The sequence below is a fragment of the Crassostrea angulata genome, chromosome 8 (genome assembly GCF_025612915.1).
Source record: "Crassostrea angulata isolate pt1a10 chromosome 8, ASM2561291v2, whole genome shotgun sequence".
NCBI classification, from domain to species: domain Eukaryota; kingdom Metazoa; phylum Mollusca; class Bivalvia; order Ostreida; family Ostreidae; genus Magallana; species Magallana angulata.
The window spans coordinates 31,025,420-31,048,609 of NC_069118.1; the positions used below are offsets into that span (position 1 = coordinate 31,025,420).

Sequence of the window (23,190 nt, forward strand, 5' to 3'; positions counted from 1 at the left end):
GCGTTCATTGTAAACTGAATTGTTTTTTTTTTCTTCATGCTTTCAGGTGTCTTTGCGCAACGCCTACTACTTTCCCAATTTGTTTAATGTAATATAAAATCCCACTCACGTCAGCATATGGCATATTTTAATACATCTTTATTCGTCGTACAATCTGACTCACTTATAAAACATGTCAACCTCTGATTACGAATTTTTATGAAATGATAAGCTTCAATTTTTCCTTTTTTTATATCCTTATTACACATTCAATAAACATTGTATTGTTTTCGTTTGAAAAACACATTTATTTTTGATACAAATATTTAAGAGTCTTTCTCCAGCTTAAAATAAACAAAACGAACATCCGCGCAATTTTCAAAATTTAAATCTATGTGGTAGTGGGTGGATCCATGGATGTTGAGGGTGGATCAGTTGATGTGGAGGGCATGTCTGTTGATGTAGGGGCCATGGTGGTAGTTGCACATCCGGCGGAAGTTTGATCAAAGCCATAGACAGGGACGGAGGCACAGGTACTTTTGATATCCGCAGACAGATGGTCAATGCTGTGATGTCCGACCTCGTGAATATCATGGCTACAGTCCAAAGCATCAATGATCTTCTTCTGCAAGATTGAAAATTATCTGCTTAAGACATTTGAAAACGTTTTGGTTTTTAAAAAAAGATTTCAAAATCAATGTTAAACTGCTTTTTTATTTACCTTTTAATAAATCCCTAATGCTTCAAATAAGTTAAGAGAAAACATGAATAAATATAACAAAACAGCGATAGTTTTGAGTTCATGCATACCTCAAGAGCTGGTCTCAATGTATCGTCATAAGACTCCTGAGTTTGATCGTGATTTAGATGGTAGACATAGCAACCCGTGCCTGGTCGTACCACGACAGCTTTGTGCTGAAACAGATTTGAAGCAAAATAAGTGACTTTGACCATAAAAGAAACCTTTTGTATTTGGAAAAATATGTAAAAATAATAGTTAAATGGCAAGCAGGAATCGTAGCCATTCCAGCGATCCCCCACAACACCCCCCCCCCCTCGCAACCCATCTCCCACCCCCAAGAAGGAGAAATTAAACGTTTTTTTTCATTAACTTTCTGTAAATTAACCTTGATTCTTTTCTATGTATTATATCAATTTACTTTAAATTTGCAACAAAAAGATTTTTTAAAATTTTTTTAAAAATTAAATGGGATATTTTGTTTGGCTATTCTTATGATAATCTTCGTAATAAAAGTTACAGATTTCTTTCTCATTGTTATACCCCCGCTCCGAAGGAAGGGGGTATACTGTTTTACCCTTGTGTGTCTGTCTGTCCGTCCGTCCCTCCGTCTGTCTGTCTGTCCGTCCGTAACAAATATTTCTGTCACATTTTTCTCAGCAACTATTTATCGCAGATGCTTGAAATTTTAACACAGTGTTTGTTAAGGCATGCAATATCGTGGGATATATTTTTGTACCAATCGGACGCCAACTTCCTGTTAAATGACGACTTTGCTTATTTTTTAACCAAAATTTTCAAACAAATTTCCGTCAAAGATTTCTCAGCAACTATTTATCGCAGATGCTTGAAATTTTTACACAGTATTTGTATAGGCATGCTATATCGTGGGATATATTTTTGTACCAATCAGACGTCAACTTCCTATTAAATGATGACTTTGTTTATTTTTTGCCAAAATTTTCAAACAAAATTCCGTCAAAGAATTCTCAGCAACTATTTATCGCAGATGCTTGAAATTTTTACACACTATTTGTTTTGGCATGCCATATTGTGGGATATATTTTTGTATCAATCGGACGTCAACTTCCTGTTAAATGACGACTTTGCTTATTTTTTAACCAAAATTTTCAAACAAATTTCCGTCAAAGAATACTCAGCAACTTCTTTTCGCAGATGCTTGAAATTTTTACACAATATTTGTATAGGCATGCCATATCATGGGATATATTTCTGTACCAATCGGACGTCAACTTCCTGTTAAATGACGACTTTGCTTATTTTTTAACCAAAATTTTCAAACAAATTTTTGTCAAAGATTTCTCAGCAGCTATTTATCAGAGATGCTTGAAATTTTTACACAGTGTTTGTTAAGGCATGCCATATTGTGGGATATATTTTTGTACCAATCGGACGTCATTTTCCTGTTAAATGATGACTTTGTTTATTTTTTGCCAAAATTTTCAAACAAAATTCCGTCAAAGATATCTCAGCAGCTATTTATAGCAGATGGTTGAAATTGTTTAGGCATGCCATATTGTGGGATATATTTCTGTACCAATCGGATGCCAGCTTTCTGTTAAATGTCGAGTTTGCTTATTTTGCATATTCACATCAGAGCGGGGGTATCACTAGTGAGCATTGGCTCACAGATATCTTGTTTTTTTAGTTTAGCAAATAATAGATCTAGAGTATTGCTACTTACATGCTTTTTGTCATAGAGAATCTGCTCACAAACTACAAAGCTGACCTGTAAACATAAAAATACATGTAGATGTCATAAACTTAATTGCTAAGGAAATAAGAAAAGTCATCTAATGGCAAATGTACGGCCTAGCAACCGAATATATATTTACGATTAATTAAATGTATTGTTTTGACTTTTTACGATCAAGAAAATAAACAAGATTAAAACGAATGACCTTGAATACTGTAAGATTTAACCATATAAATTTTTCAACATACAATTAAACATTCTCTTTATGTTTGTAAATGAGAGCTGTCACATTGAGTACTAGTTATAGAAAATGCACAGATTAGCAAAGTGTATTTATAAGATTAATGTATTGTTTGTATTATCTAGATATATTTTTTTCTGATTTCTCTACAGAAACACTTATTATCTTATAGTAACTATTTAACGACTTTTTGTGGTTATTGCACTTTATGTTATAAACGCATTTACATCAGTTGATAAAATTAGAATAATTATACATCTACACTGCTTGCCACAACAAAAACTTCAAATTGAACAAATTTTGTTTTGGTTTTTAGCAAGATATTCTAGTATTGTAGAACCATGAATATTATATAAAAACGATAAAGCGGACTCTTGCTTTAGATAAGTTCTTACCAGAGAGATAAAGAGAAGGGGGGACACCGACTTCATCGTGAACTTTGGTGATAAACTGACCTTAAGGGCAAGACCTCCAATTTATATTGCCTCTAATGAAAGGTTACTAAAGGGTCTATTTGAAATTTTAAGGAAAAGTTTTTATTTGTTAAGATGCAATTCAATACTTAACTGAATGAAAAAATAAGAAATCATGACTTTTTATTAAGGCATTTTTTGTTTTGACCACCAAAGAGATTTGTGTTTCGTTTATCCCAATGTAGGGCCTCCAAAAGTTATCACGACTCTGACATTAAAGAACCCAAAGAATGGTCATGAAATGTACGAAAAATCAAGGACTCGAAGACTTTGCATGTAATACCACGTCCAGGTATTTATTTTATAACCGTCCGACCTCTTTTTCAACACAAAGATCTCTATTTATGGATAACTGATATGGTGGTGCTCGGTTTGACACAATACAACTCAAAACATTGATTAAGTAATAAGAATGGTCATTTATTAAATAATATAATAAATGACAACGTACAAAATATAACATAAAGATGCCACAATGTAAACTACAAAAACACAATACTGTTAATCAAAGAAGCAATCTTGCATATATAAAACATAGATAAATAACACAGTATTGTGACTAGAATAAACAGAGAACATAAGACAATAAAACATGGCAATTTCTATTTACAAAAAAGTGTCAAAGATGGGGTATCTTTATTTTAGTTTAAGGGTCGCGATGACTTAACGGATGAGAGACATGCACGAAAATTGGGAACTGAAAATCTTCAAGAGACTATATTTAGCGAATAGTGCCGAGAACATTTTTTATATACTTAACTGTAGTGTGTGATAGCAGAAGCATCGATTAACGACTCACATGCATTCTAACTGAAAATAAGATTTGAGAATTTTATAAGTACATGTATATTTTGGTGCGTTTTTTGGATATTTTTTAATTATAAAAACTAACGAAAAAAGCAAATATGCATAATATTGGCTCTTCCTTCAATTCAATGTACGAACTTTTATATTAAAAATGTTTATTGAGATCCAAAGTTGTTTGTACACCCAAGTGTAATATGATTGGTTAAAAAAAAATAGAAGTTGATTGCTTTTACTGCCATTGAATACTTTAGAATTTACGTAAATTTTATCATCTATTTTCACTCAATATATGTAACAATACAGTATTTAATGAAAGAAAAAGTTGGAGTGAAATTCATTAACATATTTACCTTAAGATCTAAAGAGGAAAAAAGAGCACCTATCATTGCAGTACCCTTTACATTAATTACTAGTATTGTCTAAAATTACTGTAATAAAGTAGTAAATACAAAATGTTCTGTCATTATTTTTTTCAATCATTGAATTTTAATCTACATAAATGTTATATACTTAGAGGTGGGTACTAGTGTATAAATATAATGACTTTTTGTTTTTTGATAATATGTTATTTTTAAAATTTTAATAACCGTCTGTTGTAAAACGTTTCTAAAAAGTTCCTCTAACAATTTTGGACGAAATATATTTGTACTGTTATGAAATTACAGTGTATGCACACTTAAACAATTGATGTAACTTTATTATTAATAATTAATAAAGTAATCAAATATACAAAGATATTGACCTAATCATATTTATATCATTTCATAGGTCAAATGAATGTTTCTTTAGCTTAAATTGTTCATGTTATTTCATATGGAGCAGACGGTAGTTTTTTTATTCAAATTTTACCATAATTAGAACTTCAAACAATCGAGGATAGTAATATCGTCATTGATTCATTTTCTATTGTTATTTCCTTTTTAAGATTTAAAACTTCAATGACCACGAAAAGGTATTGTGTTGCATTTCAGAAGTCATCCCAGTCATCCCATCTAAAAAACCATGAAAGAATTACATTTGGAATTGTATTAAACTGTTTTTAAAAGTAATACAAAAACCTATCAGATTGATGACAATTTTATTGTTTCAATTTTTTAACAACCAGATAGTTTGTATCCTGACAGAAATGTGTAACCTTCATATAGAAGTTTAGGATTATAAGCAAACACCTGAACCCAAAATTGACTCCCTTTCTTCAGTTTGGTGAGGATATGACCTGATGTATTTTTCCAAGCGCTTGTTTGGTCGTAATTTGATAATATGTAAACGGTGTGACCGTTGGACCGAGCGCAGATTTAACACAGTGTAGTTTGATTTTTTTCCGCCTGCATGGTCGCCTACTCAAATCGTTCGTCAAAGTTAAACTAAACGGCGCGTGCTCAGTCTACATTATGACGTCATATTTCAGACGTAAAACGTTCAAGTTTATTGTCTTCGGAAATAGCCGAAGAGAGTTACATGATTCCGATTTTTTTTTTTTCTTTCATTGTTCATCACTTAAATTCACATGAATGCCGCTGTAATAGAATTAAATATTTCATTAAAAGTATCTAAAAGATCAGTTCATTGACGTTAATGTTTTTATTTTCCATCAGATAATTTGATAAGACATACATAGAACAAGTCGTGTTTCTTGATTAAAGAACTACTGAAACTTATCTAGTTTCCTGTTTAATTTCTTTTAATTCAAATTACCTTCTATTGAAACACTTGAACTTACTTAATCGAGTTAAGGGGCAATAAACATCGATAAGTACCAGTCAATCAATGATCGAACTAACATTTTAAAAACAAAATGGCTGCCAATATGGCGGCGCCCAGGGCTGGAAGAAATTTTTTTCGGCCTTAGTACCCCTGATTCAACTTTCATTTTTCACTGATTTTCTTATATATACGCGTTACCATTAATCCTCGCTTCGCGAGGCGGGCTTCGCCCGCCTCTCGCTGCGCTCGGTATAAGAGTAATCAACTCGCAATCCACATATCCACCAAGATATGCATTGGACCCTTTGTTAGTACAGTAGGTCCAAGAAAACGAGTAGACACCATCTAGCGGAGCTGTAAACTTACCCGTGATTGGGTTCTATCCACTTCCTTCGTTTACCAAAACATTTCCAAACTTAATGATGACATTTGTAGGACATTAGGAAGTCTTGTAGATAGAAAGGCAACAGTATTTCCATTGCAATCTATTAAAAGAATGTTGAACAAAAATACTTTAAAGTTCAACATGATGCTAAATGTAATGATGTTGTAATGCTAAAAGGTTATGAAAAATATACAAAACTCTTTCAACAATATAATGGTATATCAATGACATGCTTTTCTGTAAAACTAATTAAACAAAAAAAATAAAAAAAAAAAATAAAATAAATGAATGCACCACTGCGAATGTTATTGTCAATTAAATTTAGATCACGTGGTTTTATTTTACCCTTTCAGCTTCGCAGTTAAAATCGTGCCTCATGTTTAAAGTCTATTTCCTAGAATCTAGGTACTTGTAGTCAAATATAAAATCTAGACGGTTATTAATTTTAAACTTTATCGTTATTAATTTTAGGATAAAATGAGTTCTGGAAATAAATGTGATAATTAAAAAAATATAGGTTTTTTTCATCTGTTGCAACAATAGACATGCTTAGTAGCAACCCCCTGGGGATTAATTTTTGATCCGCACCTGACCTAGTAATAACATTAATAGTGAAACAGACTGTACTATTTTATGCTAAATGTTCCTTGAAAATGGCCCGATATATTAAGTTTTTGTACAATACAGACACCTATTCTTATTTTTTTTTAAAAGCATGGTAATGCACAACAAAAGCATCAAACATGGCTAAGATTTTATCAAGCAACCCAATGTTTATATTTTTAACCGCATGTAGAGTGGCTGAACCCGAACTACAACTTTTTTATGAATATCATTTATCATCGTTTAATTTCAATAACCGCTAGATGATGAAATAAGACATATAGCTTAGTAGATTTTCATGTTTTAACATAAAACAAAGTAGAATATGATATCAAAAACGACAAGTATTTACGTATTTTTAGTATATTGAGTATATTATCCGAACACTTATACTTCTGCTCGAAATTTCATATGAACAAATCTCGGGGAAGTCTCGAGAACTTTTTTTCGAGCACCTCTGGATTTATTACATACCTAGCAACAATTAAAAAAAACTTTCCGAACACATTTACAGAGTGGAATGTTAACGGTTCAATATAAATCGTATCTATTTAATAGTTCTTTTATATATAAAGTAAACTTTTTCATTAGTTTTTGGATTATAACTTATTGAAAAAAAATCGGATTATTAGATTAAGCTGTTCCCAGTAAGTTAACGTTTGATCGGGTGAAATTTCGTGCTAAGCCTGTTTTTATCTATCTATCTATCTATCTATCTATCTATCTATCTATCTATCTATCTATCTATCTATCTATCTATCTATCTATCTATCTATCTATCTATCTGTATACAGTGAAAGAGAGAAAAGAAATATATTACCTTTTGTACACTTGGTTGTACATTTTGGTTCCCAGCCCATTTTATGACAGATGTTTTTGTACCTGGAATAGTTACTGAGGAAGAAACTTGGATTCTGAGTAGTTGATCAGAAACACACGAAAACGCCACAAAAAGATGCATTGTTCTATAATCCGTCGAGTGTCCACCTTCATATGAAATGAAATGTACAGCTGTTCACTTGTAACAAAAAAACCAGAATTAATTTCACAAAATTTAACTCAACAAAAATTTAGTCTTACATGTATAGATTACCTGCGGTGTCAAAACCCTTATTTTAATAAAAATATATTGGAATACTGTAAAACGAGAAAATATGGCGCACTTCAAATTTTAGCGCCTTTTGCGCAACTGCCTCTGAGCGCTAAAATTGATAGTGCGCCAACGATTTTCCATATGTATTAAATTTCTTCAAGTTGCAAAACAATAACATCAGTTTATTTTTATCAGATGCTGTCGGTTCTGTTTGTTTAAACAATTACACAGGTAATCGGTATGGGTTATCGGGTACCAGTGCCTATAAACATGGATTAATTAATTCAGTTTTAATTGCTTTTTAATATCTCTCATTAGCACCTTGAAAATAGGGCTTCTCCACATGACACTACCATTTATCGCCTCGAGGTGAAAATGTGATTAATTATAAGCGTGGCGATCGTTAACTCTGACAATAATGATTGATCATAATTTCTTTGATCTCTGATTAGTGGATATAAAGATAACAAGACGATACCTATTTTTTGTGTTTTTTTTTAAATGTAAAATTACTGTGAAAAAGATTCTCTCATGGTGATCGAAACTCATGGTAAATGTAGCAATCGATTTCACTTTTAGTTTCGGGACTCTTTCAGTGTTATCCAAGTCGACACGTTAAATTCAAAGTCCGATAACTCAGACTTGTTTACCAACAAAAATTACACATCATCGCCAATAAATGAGGTTTTCATATCTATCTACTGAAGATTTACACAAAAGTAAGTGTATTGTTCTCAACGACAGTTTACCGTGCATGCGAGATAGAATTCAAAGTCGTTGTGTTCACGTGCTTGAGTGAACACAAAACTAAATTTTGGGCGTGATCGTTTATAAAACAACAACATTTTTTGTATTCTTTTTTAAAGAAAAGATGCATGCGCTAAAATATAATTGCGCTAATGTACTGGCACTTGCGTTTGCGCTAAAATACGCATGTGCAAATTTTCTCGTTTACTGTAAGTATATATTTTAATATATATATAAAAATAAATGTCGGGGCGGATGGTGGAGCTCCAACAAGTGAACTTCTCTGTGCTTTATATATATCTTTATCATTCACTATGGGCAGGTATATGTCAATTTGAGAGTTATTGCAATGTTTGTGCTTGTATCTATGCAATGTGTATCGTTCCGATCCTCTCAGATTGTCGTTTAACTGTATTCCACCTGTATCTCAAGCGACTGTGTAGTGCGCGACCAGCGCGCTAGGTTCCGTTCGTTATCGAAAGAACGGTTCTTGTCTTGCCTAGATAACCGAGTGGGGAGCGCGGTGGCCGCTCACTGCTAGGAGACTGGGTTCCAGAGGTCGTGAGTTCAAGCCTCGGTCGGGGCGGATGGTGGAGCTCCAATAAGAGCGAATTTCTCTGTGCTTTATATATATATATATATATATATATATATATATATATATATATATATATAATTTTTTGAATAAATTACGCATAACGCAAAAAGCATAAACAAAACATGAAAATGAAATTTAAGAAGAGTGTGTGATAATCGGTATCAAGCATGAGCACGAGAACTCTAATTCTAAAAATATTTTCTGAATTTGGTTTTTATAATTTTTTAAATAATTTCTTTTAAGTCATTTGATATTTACAATGACAGTACGTATTTCCGGGTTATTCATTGTCACTTGCCTAATTTCGTAATATTATATATTTTAGACGAACGGTAAACTGTGTGGATACCAACTGATGATTCGTTGAAAATAAGGATATTGGAATTGGCTATACATGTATATATGTATGTCTGTGCACATGTTATCCATTTAATAGTGAAATAGAGTTAATTTTATCTGTTTTCCCTTTCAATTCTGTACTATAACAAATAGTGCTTATTGTCCAGGTATTCAGGGGAAACATGCAGCCAGAATGCAGACACGAAAAAACATGCATAAAATATTCTTAAATGCGACAAACTTTTTTTTTACATTATATAAGTTGAGATATTTTCCATTTTGTATGCCAAATAGTTATAATCAAAATTTCATTAACTTTGTTAACTAGTGCATCCTACAACCTCATGATTATGTTTATTAAAAAGTTGGTCAATTTAACCTCCTTTATCATGACTATCAATTTCTTCTTTATTTATGTTCGATAGGTTCAGGCCTTGTGTAATAAAATATTTCATTTGATGCATCTTCTGAAATTAATATATCATTATTTACTTTTTACAATTCGTTTTCATGCATTGTCCAATCTGGGAAGTTATGAGAATTTTTGCAAGATTTACAATATCTTAATAAGTTTTATATTAAAATATTTCGTACATTTCGAACTATGGTTTCGGTGATTTATTTCAATCCATTGGCCACTTGGATTTTCAACCGGGTTTTCCAACGGAAAATGGTGAATATGGCGGGCAGGCGGCTGCCAAAGAGTATCCTAATTGTATGGATATGTACTCGGCAAAATTGGACAAAATATTGCATATAGGGTACACTCATTGTACGGATCTTTCAAGATAGGAATCGAAAATGTTCTTTTGCAGATCAATTATACATATCAGAGGTGTGCATATTGCTAGGATTTTGATTTCTGCTAATTTTTGAAAAAAAAATTGTACATGTATCATGTGTGTATATTGATAGGATATTGTTTTCTGATGATTTATAAAAAAAAAATACCAGCTTTTTAACTTAGTCATTTTGGGCAAAATATTGCATAGAGGTACTCCATTTCACTGGATACGATAGGTAGTGTTTATCATTTCAGGGTTGACATGGATTATGGATACAGTTCATAAATATCATTAACTATGTATATCAAAGCATTGACTTGATTGTTTGATGACCATGAGGACGAAGAATGGCCCAGACAGATGTAGTACCTAAAGAAATGGTCTCTTTTTTTTAGTTAAAAACGGTCAATGCGTACAAAAATATAAGTTCGCGGGTCTTTGCACGCTGGTGTAAGAGTTTATTAATATAATGAGATTATATGTTGTAAAATACAAAGCTGTAAATGCAATCAACATGCATAAATGTATGTTATGGATACTATAGCAGAAATCTTTGCTTTCCATAGTTTTTATAACCTGTTTCTTGCTTCTTGATTTATTTTACTATGAGCAAGTCACCAATGAATATTTGCAATAAATCAATGAAATGTTTATAGGACAAGTCTCGATTGGGTCATCATACACAGCATAGTTTTAAAAAAAATAAGCAGGTTAATAATGGTTATGAGGAAGTTAACATACAAGATAATTATGGATTGATATAGTACAGAATTGAAAAGAAAAATAAAAGAAAATACAACTAAAATTTACTCTTTTTGATATTAAATGGATAACAAGTGCAAATAGATGTGTATATGTATATCTATTTTCAAGAAATATATTTGTCATGTTCCTGTACAATATTAATATATCGAAATAGATGGGTATCTTCATTTCAAGGAAACGAATAACTATGTTTAAATATTAGGCATTCTAATAAGGGAACTCTTAAAAAAACCTCAAATTTCCTTTTAAGCTTTTAAGTAAGAAAATGACTCATTTGAGACACAAATCCGAAAGATTTATACTAACTCTGACTACATCATAATATATCTAACCCTATAATTCAAATAAGGGATCATAAGTTCATTATGTGTGATTTTTTTCTTGTCTCCGAAGACGAAATGCTGTTCAATTTCAGGAAAGTAATTCAGGGCGGGCGCTGGCTTCTCGTACACTGCCGCAACCTCTCTCAGGAAATGTGGGACATTACCACAACAAAGGCCGACGTACTGAACACCACTGTACAATAACAGGAGGACAATTCTAGAAAAAAAATCTATTTTTTCTATACACGGGAAGAAGAAAAAAGTTTTTGTTCAAGACCCACATTTGAAATAGCAGGTAATCTTTTATTACTTCTGAAAAATTATATCATGCGTTTGTTTCTTAAGCAAACTTCTTCATTTACTCTCCTGTACAGTAACAGGAAGACAAATCTAGGAAATATTTTTTTGACACGGAAGAAACTCTTGTAATAAAAGGTTATTTAAAATATTTTAGATTTAATAATGACATTAATGACGTCATCTAAATTCATAAATGCCTGGCACTGTGAGTGAGAAGAAGGTCACGTGGTTATCGTTTGTTCTGTAAGGAACTAGTAAATCCCCAATTGTCTTTTTTAAAAGATGTTTGCACTGATCTCTTTTTGTTTCGCTGATCATTTCTAGAAATGTTTGGGTTTTTCTTTTACTAAAATTCCGGTCAATAATTGAGACTATTCATGTGAAGATTGCAAGTAGGTATATAACCGTAAATTAAACTTACAGAAGTTATTCCACGGCAAAATACTACGATTATGGTTATTATAATTGTAATCAAAATGTACTAAAAAGAAAAAAGAACATAAATGTTTTATCTTGCAAACTTTGTAGATAATCTTGAGGTGTTTGACCACTGTTATAGTATTTCGTTCACAATTTAAACCTACGACATCCGCCCGGCCTGACCTTTTCTAAACGTGCAGGTTTCATCAACAGGTATTTCTTCATGCATACTAAGCGTCATAGTAAACGACATAGTAACTACTGAGCCTAGAATATTCATGTTAGAAGTAATATAAATAAACAAATAAATATGTATTGTTTTTTTTTAATCACCGACTACCGCCATTTTAGTTGTCGATATCTATTGTTATGTTCATCGCCGCATGCACACCCCTATATAAGGCCAACAACATTATTCATGCTTCACTTCATTCAGGTATTTCATTCACCCAATTCATACACACACACACAGAGAGAGAGAGAGAGAGAGAGAGAGAGAGAGAGAGAGAGAGAGTCACAAAAATAATTTTCGGTCAAACAACTCAAATGAAATTATAAGGGGCTAGATGGTTCATAAACCGTCATATCAGATATACCTTTAACGTTAGATATTTTTTTGATTAGGTGCAATAATACTGGTTAAAGAAAAGTCCATATACAGTTCAATTGTGAAGCTGAGAAAATAAAAAAAGTTAATTCTGTGTATAAAAAAAATGGTTATGATAGTCCAGCCCTCTTTAATTATGACCAACTTTCGTTGAAAATTGAATTGAACTTTATTTATTTTACAACGATTGATATGCAAGTCCTACAACTTATTTTAATATGATATCTTTAGTTATCCGTTCATTACCATTTTTTTTTTACTGTTGAATGCATTCCATAACTAGCATTGCCTCTCCGAATTCTTCAACTATCTCCGCCACGAAAAAGTCAGCACGACCTTCCACTGTCAACTCTTTTTTTCCTACATAAATTAGAGGTACTGTGAGCAATCTCACAAATAATAACCCCCGCTAAGAAAATATGGTTATTCAAGAATTTCTCTGTTAAAAGTTGCATGCAACTTTTTTTTTTCTAATAGTGACATTGAACTTGTACAGATGATCAAAGCTTGATAAGGACATACTTATAGGTCTCAAACAATCTTTGTGTCAAATTTTAGCTTTTCATCAGGTTTTTAATACAAACAATTCAAACATGGAACTTGTACACATGATCAAAGCTTGATAAGGACATACTTATAGGTCTCAAACAATCTTTGTGTCAAATTTTAGCTTTTCATCAGGTTTTTAATACAAACAATTCAAACATTGAACTTGTACAAATAATCAAAGCTTGATAAGGACATACTTATAGGTCTCAAACATTCTTTGTGTCAAATTTAGCTTTTCATCAGTGTTTTACTACAGACGATTCAAACATTGAACTTGTACAAATGATCAAAGCTTGATAAGGACATACTTATAGGTCTCAAACAATCTTTATGTCAAATTTTAGCTTTTAATCAGTGTTTTTAATACAGACAATTCAAGCATATTTTTTTCAACATACATCGTAGCAAAGCATATCATCCCATTTGTCATAGGATACCATAGCTTATCATACAACATTATTTCAATTTGGTTTTTTTTTATCATTTAATTTTTAAAAAAATAATGTTTACATTGCAGATTATTGCTAAACTTCGTTTTTTACTATTTTATTTCGAATTGTTTGGAACTTTTCTGTTTGTGAGGCATTTTTGTTCTAAGCTCATAGAATGTCATTGTATACCATATAATAAGGGTTTTCATTTTTATGTCTCATAGCATAACATACAAAGATATGCATGAGATGACTGTACAAGAAATGGCATAGACAGGAATAACGCTTTATTCAACCATGACCTTGAACTTCTTTAGTTGACCCTCGGTTCATGAAACACCCCCAGGTCATAGGCAATCTTAATGTTGAGTCGGAACTTTCAATATTTATCTATAAAACGATATAAATCAGATAAAAAATTGAAAATTTTTCTTCCAATGACCTTGAACTTGCCTAAATTATCGTGTGACAAAAGTATGAAACACCCTCGGGTCGAAGGCAATTTTTGTGTGAAATAAAAACTGCCAATATTTCCAATGTTTCCAATGTTTTCAAAAGATATGAACCAGGTACTATTTTGTACTTTTCCTTTTAGTGACCTTGAACCTGCCCAAATGACCTTCTGTCAAATTTATTGACAACCTTTGTGTGAAGTAAAAACTTTCATTCAATGTTAGTCAATAAAAAAAATTACATATGTCTGGACCTTATATGAATTTTTGCATCGTTACTTCCAGTGACATTAATTGAACTTACCAAAACGACATTAGTTCAAAATAATGACACAACCTGAGGTTACAAACAATCTTTGTGGGAATTTTAAAAGAACTTCCAATGCTCCTCCGAAAGAAAAATATGGACCAGACACGTTTTCACAGACAGAGGGACATATGAACGGACGGACGGACAGACGGACATGGTGATTCCTATATGCCCCAAAACATTGTTTGCACGGGGGGGGGGATATGATAAAGCGAGCGAGGCGAACTTTTAGAACCAGTGGCTGAGGGAAAAAGAAGAGCTTAACCTACAGATTCATTCGGATTGTTTTTCTAATGTTTTCTACCATGGTGCTATGCCAAACAATGGCTGGCATTTAACTCGTAATTTACGGTGCCTTAAGGTTTGAAGACACCTTTTGAGTACTGTGCAATCTTTGTTCAGACCTAATCCCTCGAGATACGTTTCGACTGATAATAGATTTTTAGAAATTTCGATAGAGATATCATATATATTAATAAAAGCAAGAGCCATACTTTACTCTCATATCAATCCAGAATGAAGCTTATCATGCAGTAAGTCGTGAAAAAAAAAAGAAGAAAAAACCCATTTAGATCCAAATAAAAAAAAAATAAAGAGAAAAACAGTTTAAAAATATATGTAGATACTGTATAATGTCAAGCTATTGAACAGGAAAACTCGGAAATTATACACCTACAAACAGGGATCGATCGAGGGCATGGATATAAACCATATGTTCGTAATTATATTGCAAAAAAAAAAAACAAAAAAAATTGAAATTATGAACCAGGAAAAAAAAGGTACGAAAGAAAAATTAATAATACTGTATTTATCGTTTTTGATTTTGATCAAATTAAACCCAGATTACATTTTACAGGCATTTCAATTCATTCCAAGAAAAAAAATGTTATGGGGAAGCAAGTCTATGTATTTTGTACGAATTTTTTTAAACTCAGATGAAATATTCAATTTTCTCTCTCTCTCTCTCACTCGTTTCTCACTCTCTTGTCTCTCTGTCTCTGGCTCTCTCCGTCTGTCTGTCTGTCTGTCTGTCTGTCTCTCTCTCTCTCTCTCTCTCTCTCTCTCTCTCTCTCTCTCTCTCTGCACACGATAACGTAAAAACACCCATCCCACAATCGACGTATGCATTCTCATAAACGAAAAGTATATAACCCTTCAAAACTAATTTATAATAATTATATAATAATTATTATAATTATATATAAATTGCTTTGAAATGACGTGGCTGTCATATGCACTTTGCAGGCATTATTAAAAATTAAATTATTTGATGTCAGTTCATAACTGTCAAAATATCACCAAGTTGACAATGATGCTAAGAATGTGTAAAAGTTTCTTGTCGCGCGCTCGCCACAACGGTAGCACCGTAAAACATATATTCAACAAATGCTTATATATAAAGGTATGATGTGATTGGCTAAAAAAAAATAAATTTAAAATTTAGGGGAAGTTGATTGTTAACGGTCACAGAATATTTTGAAATTTTCGCGAATGATGTTTTCTGTTTTCACTTAAATGTATATTTAGCCAGATTTCATAAAAAAAAATTTCGGAGTGAAGATATTAAGATCATTTTCTAAAAGATCTAAAGAAGGAATAGTCCGTATTATTCCAGTACCTTTTGTATAAATTATTATCTACAGTTTTAATTACCATTTGTAACTAGCAATTTCTATAAAGTTCCTCTAACAATGTAGGAATAAATACATTTGTATTGATAGGAATGTTAAGTTTATGAACTCTAAAACACCTATTGCAATTTTATCGTTAATTGGTCATGCAGTAATCAAAAGTAGCAACCAATTTCACATCATGTATTAGAACAGGTTAAGATATTTTTCCCTTAAATTGTTAATTTTGTTAATAAATACATACTGTAGTAGTAAAATACTGATTTAGTTTCCCATGCTTTTTGAGATTCATCATAACTAGAAGTATTGTGGAATGTCTTATCGTCATTCTTATATTTTCTTCTTGTCATTTTCTTTTTATGATGTAAACATTAAGTTACATAGGTACAAAACTATCGAAATATTGACACATGGATTGCGTTTGGGAAAACATCCATCCGTCCCTTCTTATTCTTCTTGGAAACCATTAAACGATTGCGGTAAGAATTGTATCAAACAATTTTGTTGGATAAAAACATAAAGTAGTACAAAATAGTAACTAAATTGACAACAACTTTATTGTTCCAATTTTTTAACAACCAGATAGTTTGTATCCTGACAGAAATGTGTACTCTTCATGTATAAGCTGAGCAGTAGAGTAGAACGCCTGAACCCAAAACTGATTTCCTTTCATCAGTTTGATGACGAGATGTCCTGATGTATTTTTCCAACTGTTTGCCTGGCCGTAATTTGATATTTTGGTTATCAACTTGCCATCCACATATCCACCAAGATATGCATTTGAACCTTTGTTTGTACAGTAAGTCCAAGAAAACGAATAGACACCATCTAGCGGGGCTGTAAATTTACCCGTGGCTGGGTTATATCCACTTCCTTCGTTTACCAAAACTTGTCCGAACTTAATGATGGTTTTTATAGGTACATTAGTAAGCCTTGAAGAAAGAATTGCATGGAAGGCAACAATTTTTCCACTGCAACCTGTTAAAATAATTTTAAATAAATAAATTGTCAGTGTTCTATAGGTCAACATTAATCAACATGATGCTAATTATGTTGTTAATACTAAAAAAGGGTATGATTTTTTTTAAAAATCGTTTGACAACCAATATTATGGTGTATCAATGATATGTTTTCCTGTAAACTAATAATACAAAAAGAAACAACAAAACCAATTTTTGAGCTTACAACTATTTTAAATCAAAGTACTGAAGAACTGACGGGAGTTGATTTTGTCGATGTTTATTTATTTTAAAATCAATGATATGTTATTTTGCATGACAAGTACATGTGTACGTAGTTTCTTATTTGAATTACGTATATTTTTATAATATGAATTTTTGAAATGAACTTTTTCGACTAGAATGTCGAGAAACCTCCATATGAATCATGTTAAATAATATTTAAAGATAAAATTAATTCAATCAAACTATGTATCAGTGGTAGAAATATTTCTCGAAAATTGTATGGATCCAAGCAATATTGAACTCTAGTCTCGTTCAACCAAACGCTCGGCTGACACTGTAAATCTCCGACAAGGGTTTACGGAGACAGCCGAGCGTCGAGTTGAACGAGACTATATTGAACTCTGGCGTAGGAATACATACGACTACAAAAAATATTTAAATTGTTCGTATCATTTAAAATTTGACTATTTTTAAGGTATTTGTAAATAAGTTTCCTTGAAAAACAATGCTTTAGCATACATTACATCGAATTCATCAATTAATTTCAAGAACTAAGTCTTGTCAGGAGCAATGATTTGTGCTGAGGTCCAAACACTGTTTCACTTTCGGTTTGTCCGCGTGACTGCATAGGAGAGTTGATTAAAAATCAACTCCCAAAAAACGGGTTGGCTTACGGGGGGGGGGGGGGGGGCGGATCCTTCCAGTTAATTGTTTGATCGGGTGAAATTACTTGTTAAGCCTGTAGATACAGAGATAGATAAATAGATGTGTGTATGTATTTTTGCCTCTGAATAAACATGCTATTCTATCCAACCCTGAAATAGTTCTGTGTTATCTGTCTATGAAGAAACCACCGGCAGCATTCGATTTCATTTTCGGAATTGCATTATTTGTCTAATCCAAGTCGTTGACTTAAATTTAAAGTCCGAAAATTCTGATTTGTTAACCATCAAGAAAATCTTCTTCGCCGACAAATAAATTGTCTTCTGTGAAATAAAAAATGACTACTCGGACGATAGCAAGTTAATTGTCCCCCTAAACAGCATTTATTTCCCTTGGCTGCGTTACGTTAAAGAAATTGTTGTCTCGGGGAACAAGAAACTTGCTATCGTCCCCATAGCAAGTAAATAGGTATACAATTTGTTACCCTTTTGAGCCTCGGTTCTACATTTTGGTTCCCAGCCGATTTTGTGGCAGATGTTTTTGTAACTGGAATAGTTACTGAGGAAGCTGCTTGGTTTCTGCTGTTCGGCATCTGAGAAGCTGATCAGAAACACGCACCAACACGCCAAAAAGGGAAGCATTGTCTTGAAATCCATTGAGAGTCCAACTTCATATGAAATTAAATGTACAGCTGTACAGTTGAATCAAAATTAAAGTTTACAATTTTAGTTTCCCGAAATTGAAGTCAACAAAAATTAAGTTTTACATGCATACATTACCTACTGAGACAAAACAATAATGCTATCAAAAAACGTATTGGTATATATTTTATTATTAATAAATATACATAACGCAAAAAGCATCAACAAATCATTAAAACGAAATATTAGAACGTTGCGTGATAACCTATAAAGCAGAATCACGAGAATTCAAATTTAACACACACAAAAAAAAATATTTGATTAACTCTGATTTTTTAAAAATTTCTTTTTAACCATGTTTTATATTTACAATAGAGTACCACGTAATGCTCCTGCATTGGACTGGAGTTATATGAAGGCATAATTGAAATTAAAATTTTCTTAGAAATATATATTTCAGACGTACGGTAACATGTGCGGATACCAACTGATTATTGTTTGAATTAAGGTATATTTTCATTAAAAGAGGTAACTGATTCATTTGAAAAAAAAAAAATAACATTTGAGTGAGGCATTTTCCGAAATGGATATCTTATAAGCTATGGGTTGGTTCAATTCCTTGTCCAGTCCGTAAATGATAAGTCCAGTTAGTGTTGAACAATAATTTATTAAATCGTGATCGTACAGATTTTACAAAACAACTTCCAAAGTCTTACAAATTCAAATCTCAATCTCTGTGACTGACTAGCAGTTCCTAACATTTCTCGACCGTTCTCACTCCCTCTACATTAACGTATATATCATCATTCACACAGAGAGAAAAATAATTCAGATTAGTTCATAAATAATTATATTATCATTATAAACAATCAACACTTCACACTGAACATGATATCTATATATTTAATGTATAGCGACATCAGCTCCGTAGCTATTATCTTCTGAATCATGCGCATAGCCAATTAATGTTTTATTTGAACTAAAATAATGAAGTATTTATCATAGTTTAATGTTTATCATTTGTCTGTCGAAGCTCTGAACATATACATGTATATAGTTCAATTCCAATATTCCAACCCTAAATTCCAAACTGTTGAAATCAAATAATTTATGATTAGATTTCGTATGGCAAATTATTGTTCGTCACATTTTTCGGCTAAATGTAATTAAACATACGACCAAGACCGCTATCTGTCGTGATTAATGTGTTGACAGGAATTTACCTGCTGTTTGTGAGCAAATTCTACAATGTATGAAAATCAAATATCTGAGATACATGTAGACCTTAAAGTGTGTAGAAATTAAAACAGGTTCTGCTTATGGTGTCAAAGTATTGGTCAGGTACTCGGGGGAAAACATACAGCCAAAATGCAGACACGAGGAAATAAACATTAGAATATATTCTTGAATGCGACAAACTTTACTACATATATGCAAGTTGATACATTTTCCATTTCTATGCCAAGTAGTTATAATCAAAACATTCAAAAAAATTAATAATAAGTGCATTCTACAACCTCATTATTATCAAAAGTAGGTTAGAGTTACCTTCTTTTCGAATTCTACCGTGATTATCCATTTTTTTTATATGTTCGATATATTGATGCCTTGCATAAAAAGATAATTCTTTTGATGCATCTTTAGAAATTATTATATCATTATTTACTTTTTACAATTCGTTTTCATGCATTGTCAAATCTCAGAAGTAATGAAAAGTTTTGCAAGATTTACAATGTTTAAGAAGAGTTTTATATTTGATTATTAAAAGAAACTAGTGGTTTATGAGAGAGTTTTTAATCCATTTGCCTCTTTGGGTTTTTCTACATTATCATTGTCAATTTGAATGAATGTCGACTTGATTGTTTGATGGATGACACAGCTACATGTAGTGCCCGAATAAAAAGGTCTCTTTTTTAATTCAAAATACGGCCAATGCGTACAAAAATATAATTGTGCAGTTCTTTGCACGGCGGTTTAAGAGTTCTTAATAAAATATCATCATATGTTGTAAAAGAGATTTTAAAAAATCTAAAGATAAATGGACTATTCAAACTTTAGTCCTAATAGTATACTTACAGTTAACTACGAGGGTTGTCCCAAAATAGCGTAGACAAGTAGCGTTATTCAGTTAATCGAAGACAAAGGAAGATGAAATGTATGCCACAAAGGGTACAAGAAATAAATTTGCATTCAAATAATGTTTTAAAATCGAATATTGTTTGAGATTAAATTAGTGAAATGAAAGCATGTTAGATCAGAAATTCGACATGCGGCGCAATGTCAAAAACAAAAAATTAAAATCAACATAATGAATTGAAAATTGGGCGGAAAAGTACTTTTCGAATGAAAAAAATTCAAATAAAACATACACTGATATTTGATAATAGTTCTATTATTTTCCCAGAAAATGTTTTGGCTATAACAAAACTTTTAAATATTTTATAGCGCGTTTTGTGACAAGTTGAAAAATAAACTAGTAATAAAATGACGTTGTCAGCGTTTAAGGCGGCGCAGTAGTAACTGATACAATTTTGTAAAGACCATGAAATAAATCCTAAGCGGCTTTGGAGGTAAATGAAATTAACAAAATCGATGAGAAATGCGTTTTATGAATAAGTAGTTAAATACCATTCAAAATATTTGAACAAGTATGATGACAATAAGTGGAAAAAAGAAACCCCAAACGATATCAATAGAAGTCAAAATGTTGAACGACACATTTCGGTAAGACGGACGTTAGACAACAAGTATTACAGGACAAGTTTGGAGCCGACAGATCGTTTGTACTTAAAAAATATTTAAAAAACAAACAAAACTAGAAATATATATTGAATGTACATGCTGGGTACATGTTTAAACATATTATTTTTTCTAAGACATTTTTGGAAATAACACGTAAATGTTATCGTAAACGATGTGGAGGGTTTAGGAACAACGTAAAACTGGAAATTTTCGACGTCGCACATTGCGCCGCCTGACAAAACTTGTTGTTACTAATTATTCATTTTCTCGAGAAATAAATAAAGTACAGATTTGAACTTCTCAGCATTGTTTGCCAAAGGGTCATTGAAGAAAACATAGAAGTCTAATGAAATTGCAGTGAACAGATTATAAATTATGTGTCTTGTCTACATTATTTTGGGACAACCCTCGTGTACGCTGGCACGCGCAGGAATTTTATTACTCTCTCTCTCTCTCTCTCTCTCTCTCTCTCTCTCTCTCTCTCTCTCTCTCTCTTGTACCTATTAATACAAAGCTTTTCAATGTTATTTTTATAGCAGAAATCTGTTGCTTTCCATACTGTTTTAATTATGTTTCTTGCTTTTTGATTTATTTTATTATAAGAAAATCACATCGATGAATATTTGCAATAAATCAATGTATTGTTTATATGACAAGTCTTGATATGGCAACTTTACAATGAATAGTTATGATAAATAAATATCATTATAATATTTCAAAACAAAAAGGAAATGAAATACTACATATAAGTTGAAAGAATAACAAAAGATAATGCAACTGAAATTTATTCCATTTCTCTATTAAAAGGATAAAAAACATGTGCAACTTGAAATAATTTTTATATTTTTTCAAGAAATCTATATATCATGTACGATATTAATTTCTAAAAATGAATGATGATCTTAATTTCAAGGAAGCAACTTAATATGCTTAATATTAAAAGGGCATGGAAATGATTTTGTCAAACATTATTTTTCTGATTTGAACAATATCAATGCTTCCGTAAGGCTATTTTAATAGGCAACTAAAATTTGAGTGTCGTTCGTTGGGATATAGGCGAGTTTCAGGGCTTACAATTCTTTGCTATGTTAAGGTCAGTAGACACGTTCCTCAATTTTAGATTACCTTTTCCAGGAATTTGTTAATGGTTTACTACTACTTTGACAAGCTTTCTTGCAAAAAATTAGGGTACCTTACCAGGCATTGCTGCAAAAAACTAGAGTGTGCAATTTCCTATATAATCTTCTTGAAAATACACTTGAATTGCTGATATAAAAAAATACATCTACAGCGCAGCGAAATTCACTATATTATAACTATATCTCCACCGGGGCGGGGCTTTGAACTCACGACTTCTAGAATGTATACGCTTCTGACAGTGAGCGGCCACGGTTCTAACCACTCGACCATCTAGACGTACAACTGAATAAAAGTAAATTTTGATCATTTTTAAAGTAATTATAAAATTAATATTTTTTATTGGAACTCTTTATTACGAGGAGATACAAAAAAGATTCTCGAGAAACGTGTCGTCTGACCATAACAAAACTTTTGTTTACATTTTGAATGTGAAAGTGAAAATTCCAGGTTTAAGCTTAAAATGAATGTGTTAAGGTTTCTCCACCCTTGATGTTTTTATGGTTTAATCCATGTTATTGTTGTTTAATTTGAAGAGCGTGTGTAAACAATTAAATTGAACTACAGTATGGATATTTTGCAAATATACTTTTCATGTTGTAGAAGGTAACAGAGGTACACAATCAGAGCAATTATAGCGACGACTGCTCCCCTGTTAAACATTAAATATTTTTTCCCGATTTCCATATACACATGTCTAAAAGCAAATCCTTCTGAAGTTAATCACAATCCTTAGTCTTGTTTTTTTTATTATCAATTCAAGGTCATTTTATCTTGCATGTAAATATAATATGGCATTTAGAGCGCATTTTTATCCAATTTTCA

The 23,190-nt window shown here is 31.8% G+C and overlaps 2 protein-coding genes and 1 pseudogene across 2 annotated transcripts; all 3 read right to left on the minus strand.

Annotated features, from left to right (window-relative positions):
- Positions 1 to 258: 258 nt before the first annotated feature.
- LOC128160189 (uncharacterized) lies at positions 259 to 3,143 on the minus strand. The gene is made up of 4 exons (XM_052823472.1): positions 3,072 to 3,143; positions 2,424 to 2,468; positions 790 to 894; positions 259 to 604 (listed from the first exon to the last, which is right to left on the minus strand). Exons 1-4 carry the CDS (start codon positions 3,105 to 3,107, stop codon positions 371 to 373), a joined length of 420 nt encoding a protein of 139 aa, XP_052679432.1. The 5' UTR covers positions 3,108 to 3,143; the 3' UTR covers positions 259 to 370.
- A 1,907-nt stretch (positions 3,144 to 5,050) lies between these two features.
- On the minus strand, positions 5,051 to 12,243 carry LOC128160889 (complement C1q subcomponent subunit C-like; annotated as a pseudogene).
- Positions 12,244 to 16,543: 4,300 nt separating this feature from the next.
- LOC128161259 (collagen alpha-2(VIII) chain-like) lies at positions 16,544 to 18,508 on the minus strand. Its single transcript, XM_052824512.1, has 2 exons — positions 18,330 to 18,508; positions 16,544 to 16,976 (listed from the first exon to the last, which is right to left on the minus strand). Exons 1-2 carry the CDS (start codon positions 18,499 to 18,501, stop codon positions 16,570 to 16,572), a joined length of 579 nt encoding a protein of 192 aa, XP_052680472.1. The 5' UTR covers positions 18,502 to 18,508; the 3' UTR covers positions 16,544 to 16,569.
- Positions 18,509 to 23,190: the final 4,682 nt, after the last annotated feature.

Coding starts and splice junctions, on each gene's coding strand:
- LOC128160189 (XM_052823472.1), bottom strand. CDS start 3,107: ATGAAGTCGGTGTCCCCCCTTCTCTTTATCTCTCTG. Junction 2,469..3,071: donor CCCTTCTCTTTATCTCTCTG/GTAAGAACTTAT, acceptor TTATGTTTACAG/GTCAGCTTTGTAGTTTGTGA. Junction 605..789: donor CATTGAGACCAGCTCTTGAG/GTATGCATGAAC, acceptor TCAATCTTGCAG/AAGAAGATCATTGATGCTTT.
- LOC128161259 (XM_052824512.1), bottom strand. CDS start 18,501: ATGGATTTCAAGACAATGCTTCCCTTTTTGGCGTGTTGGTGCGTGTTT. Junction 16,977..18,329: donor TAGAACCGAGGCTCAAAAGG/GTAACAAATTGT, acceptor TTATTTTAACAG/GTTGCAGTGGAAAAATTGTT.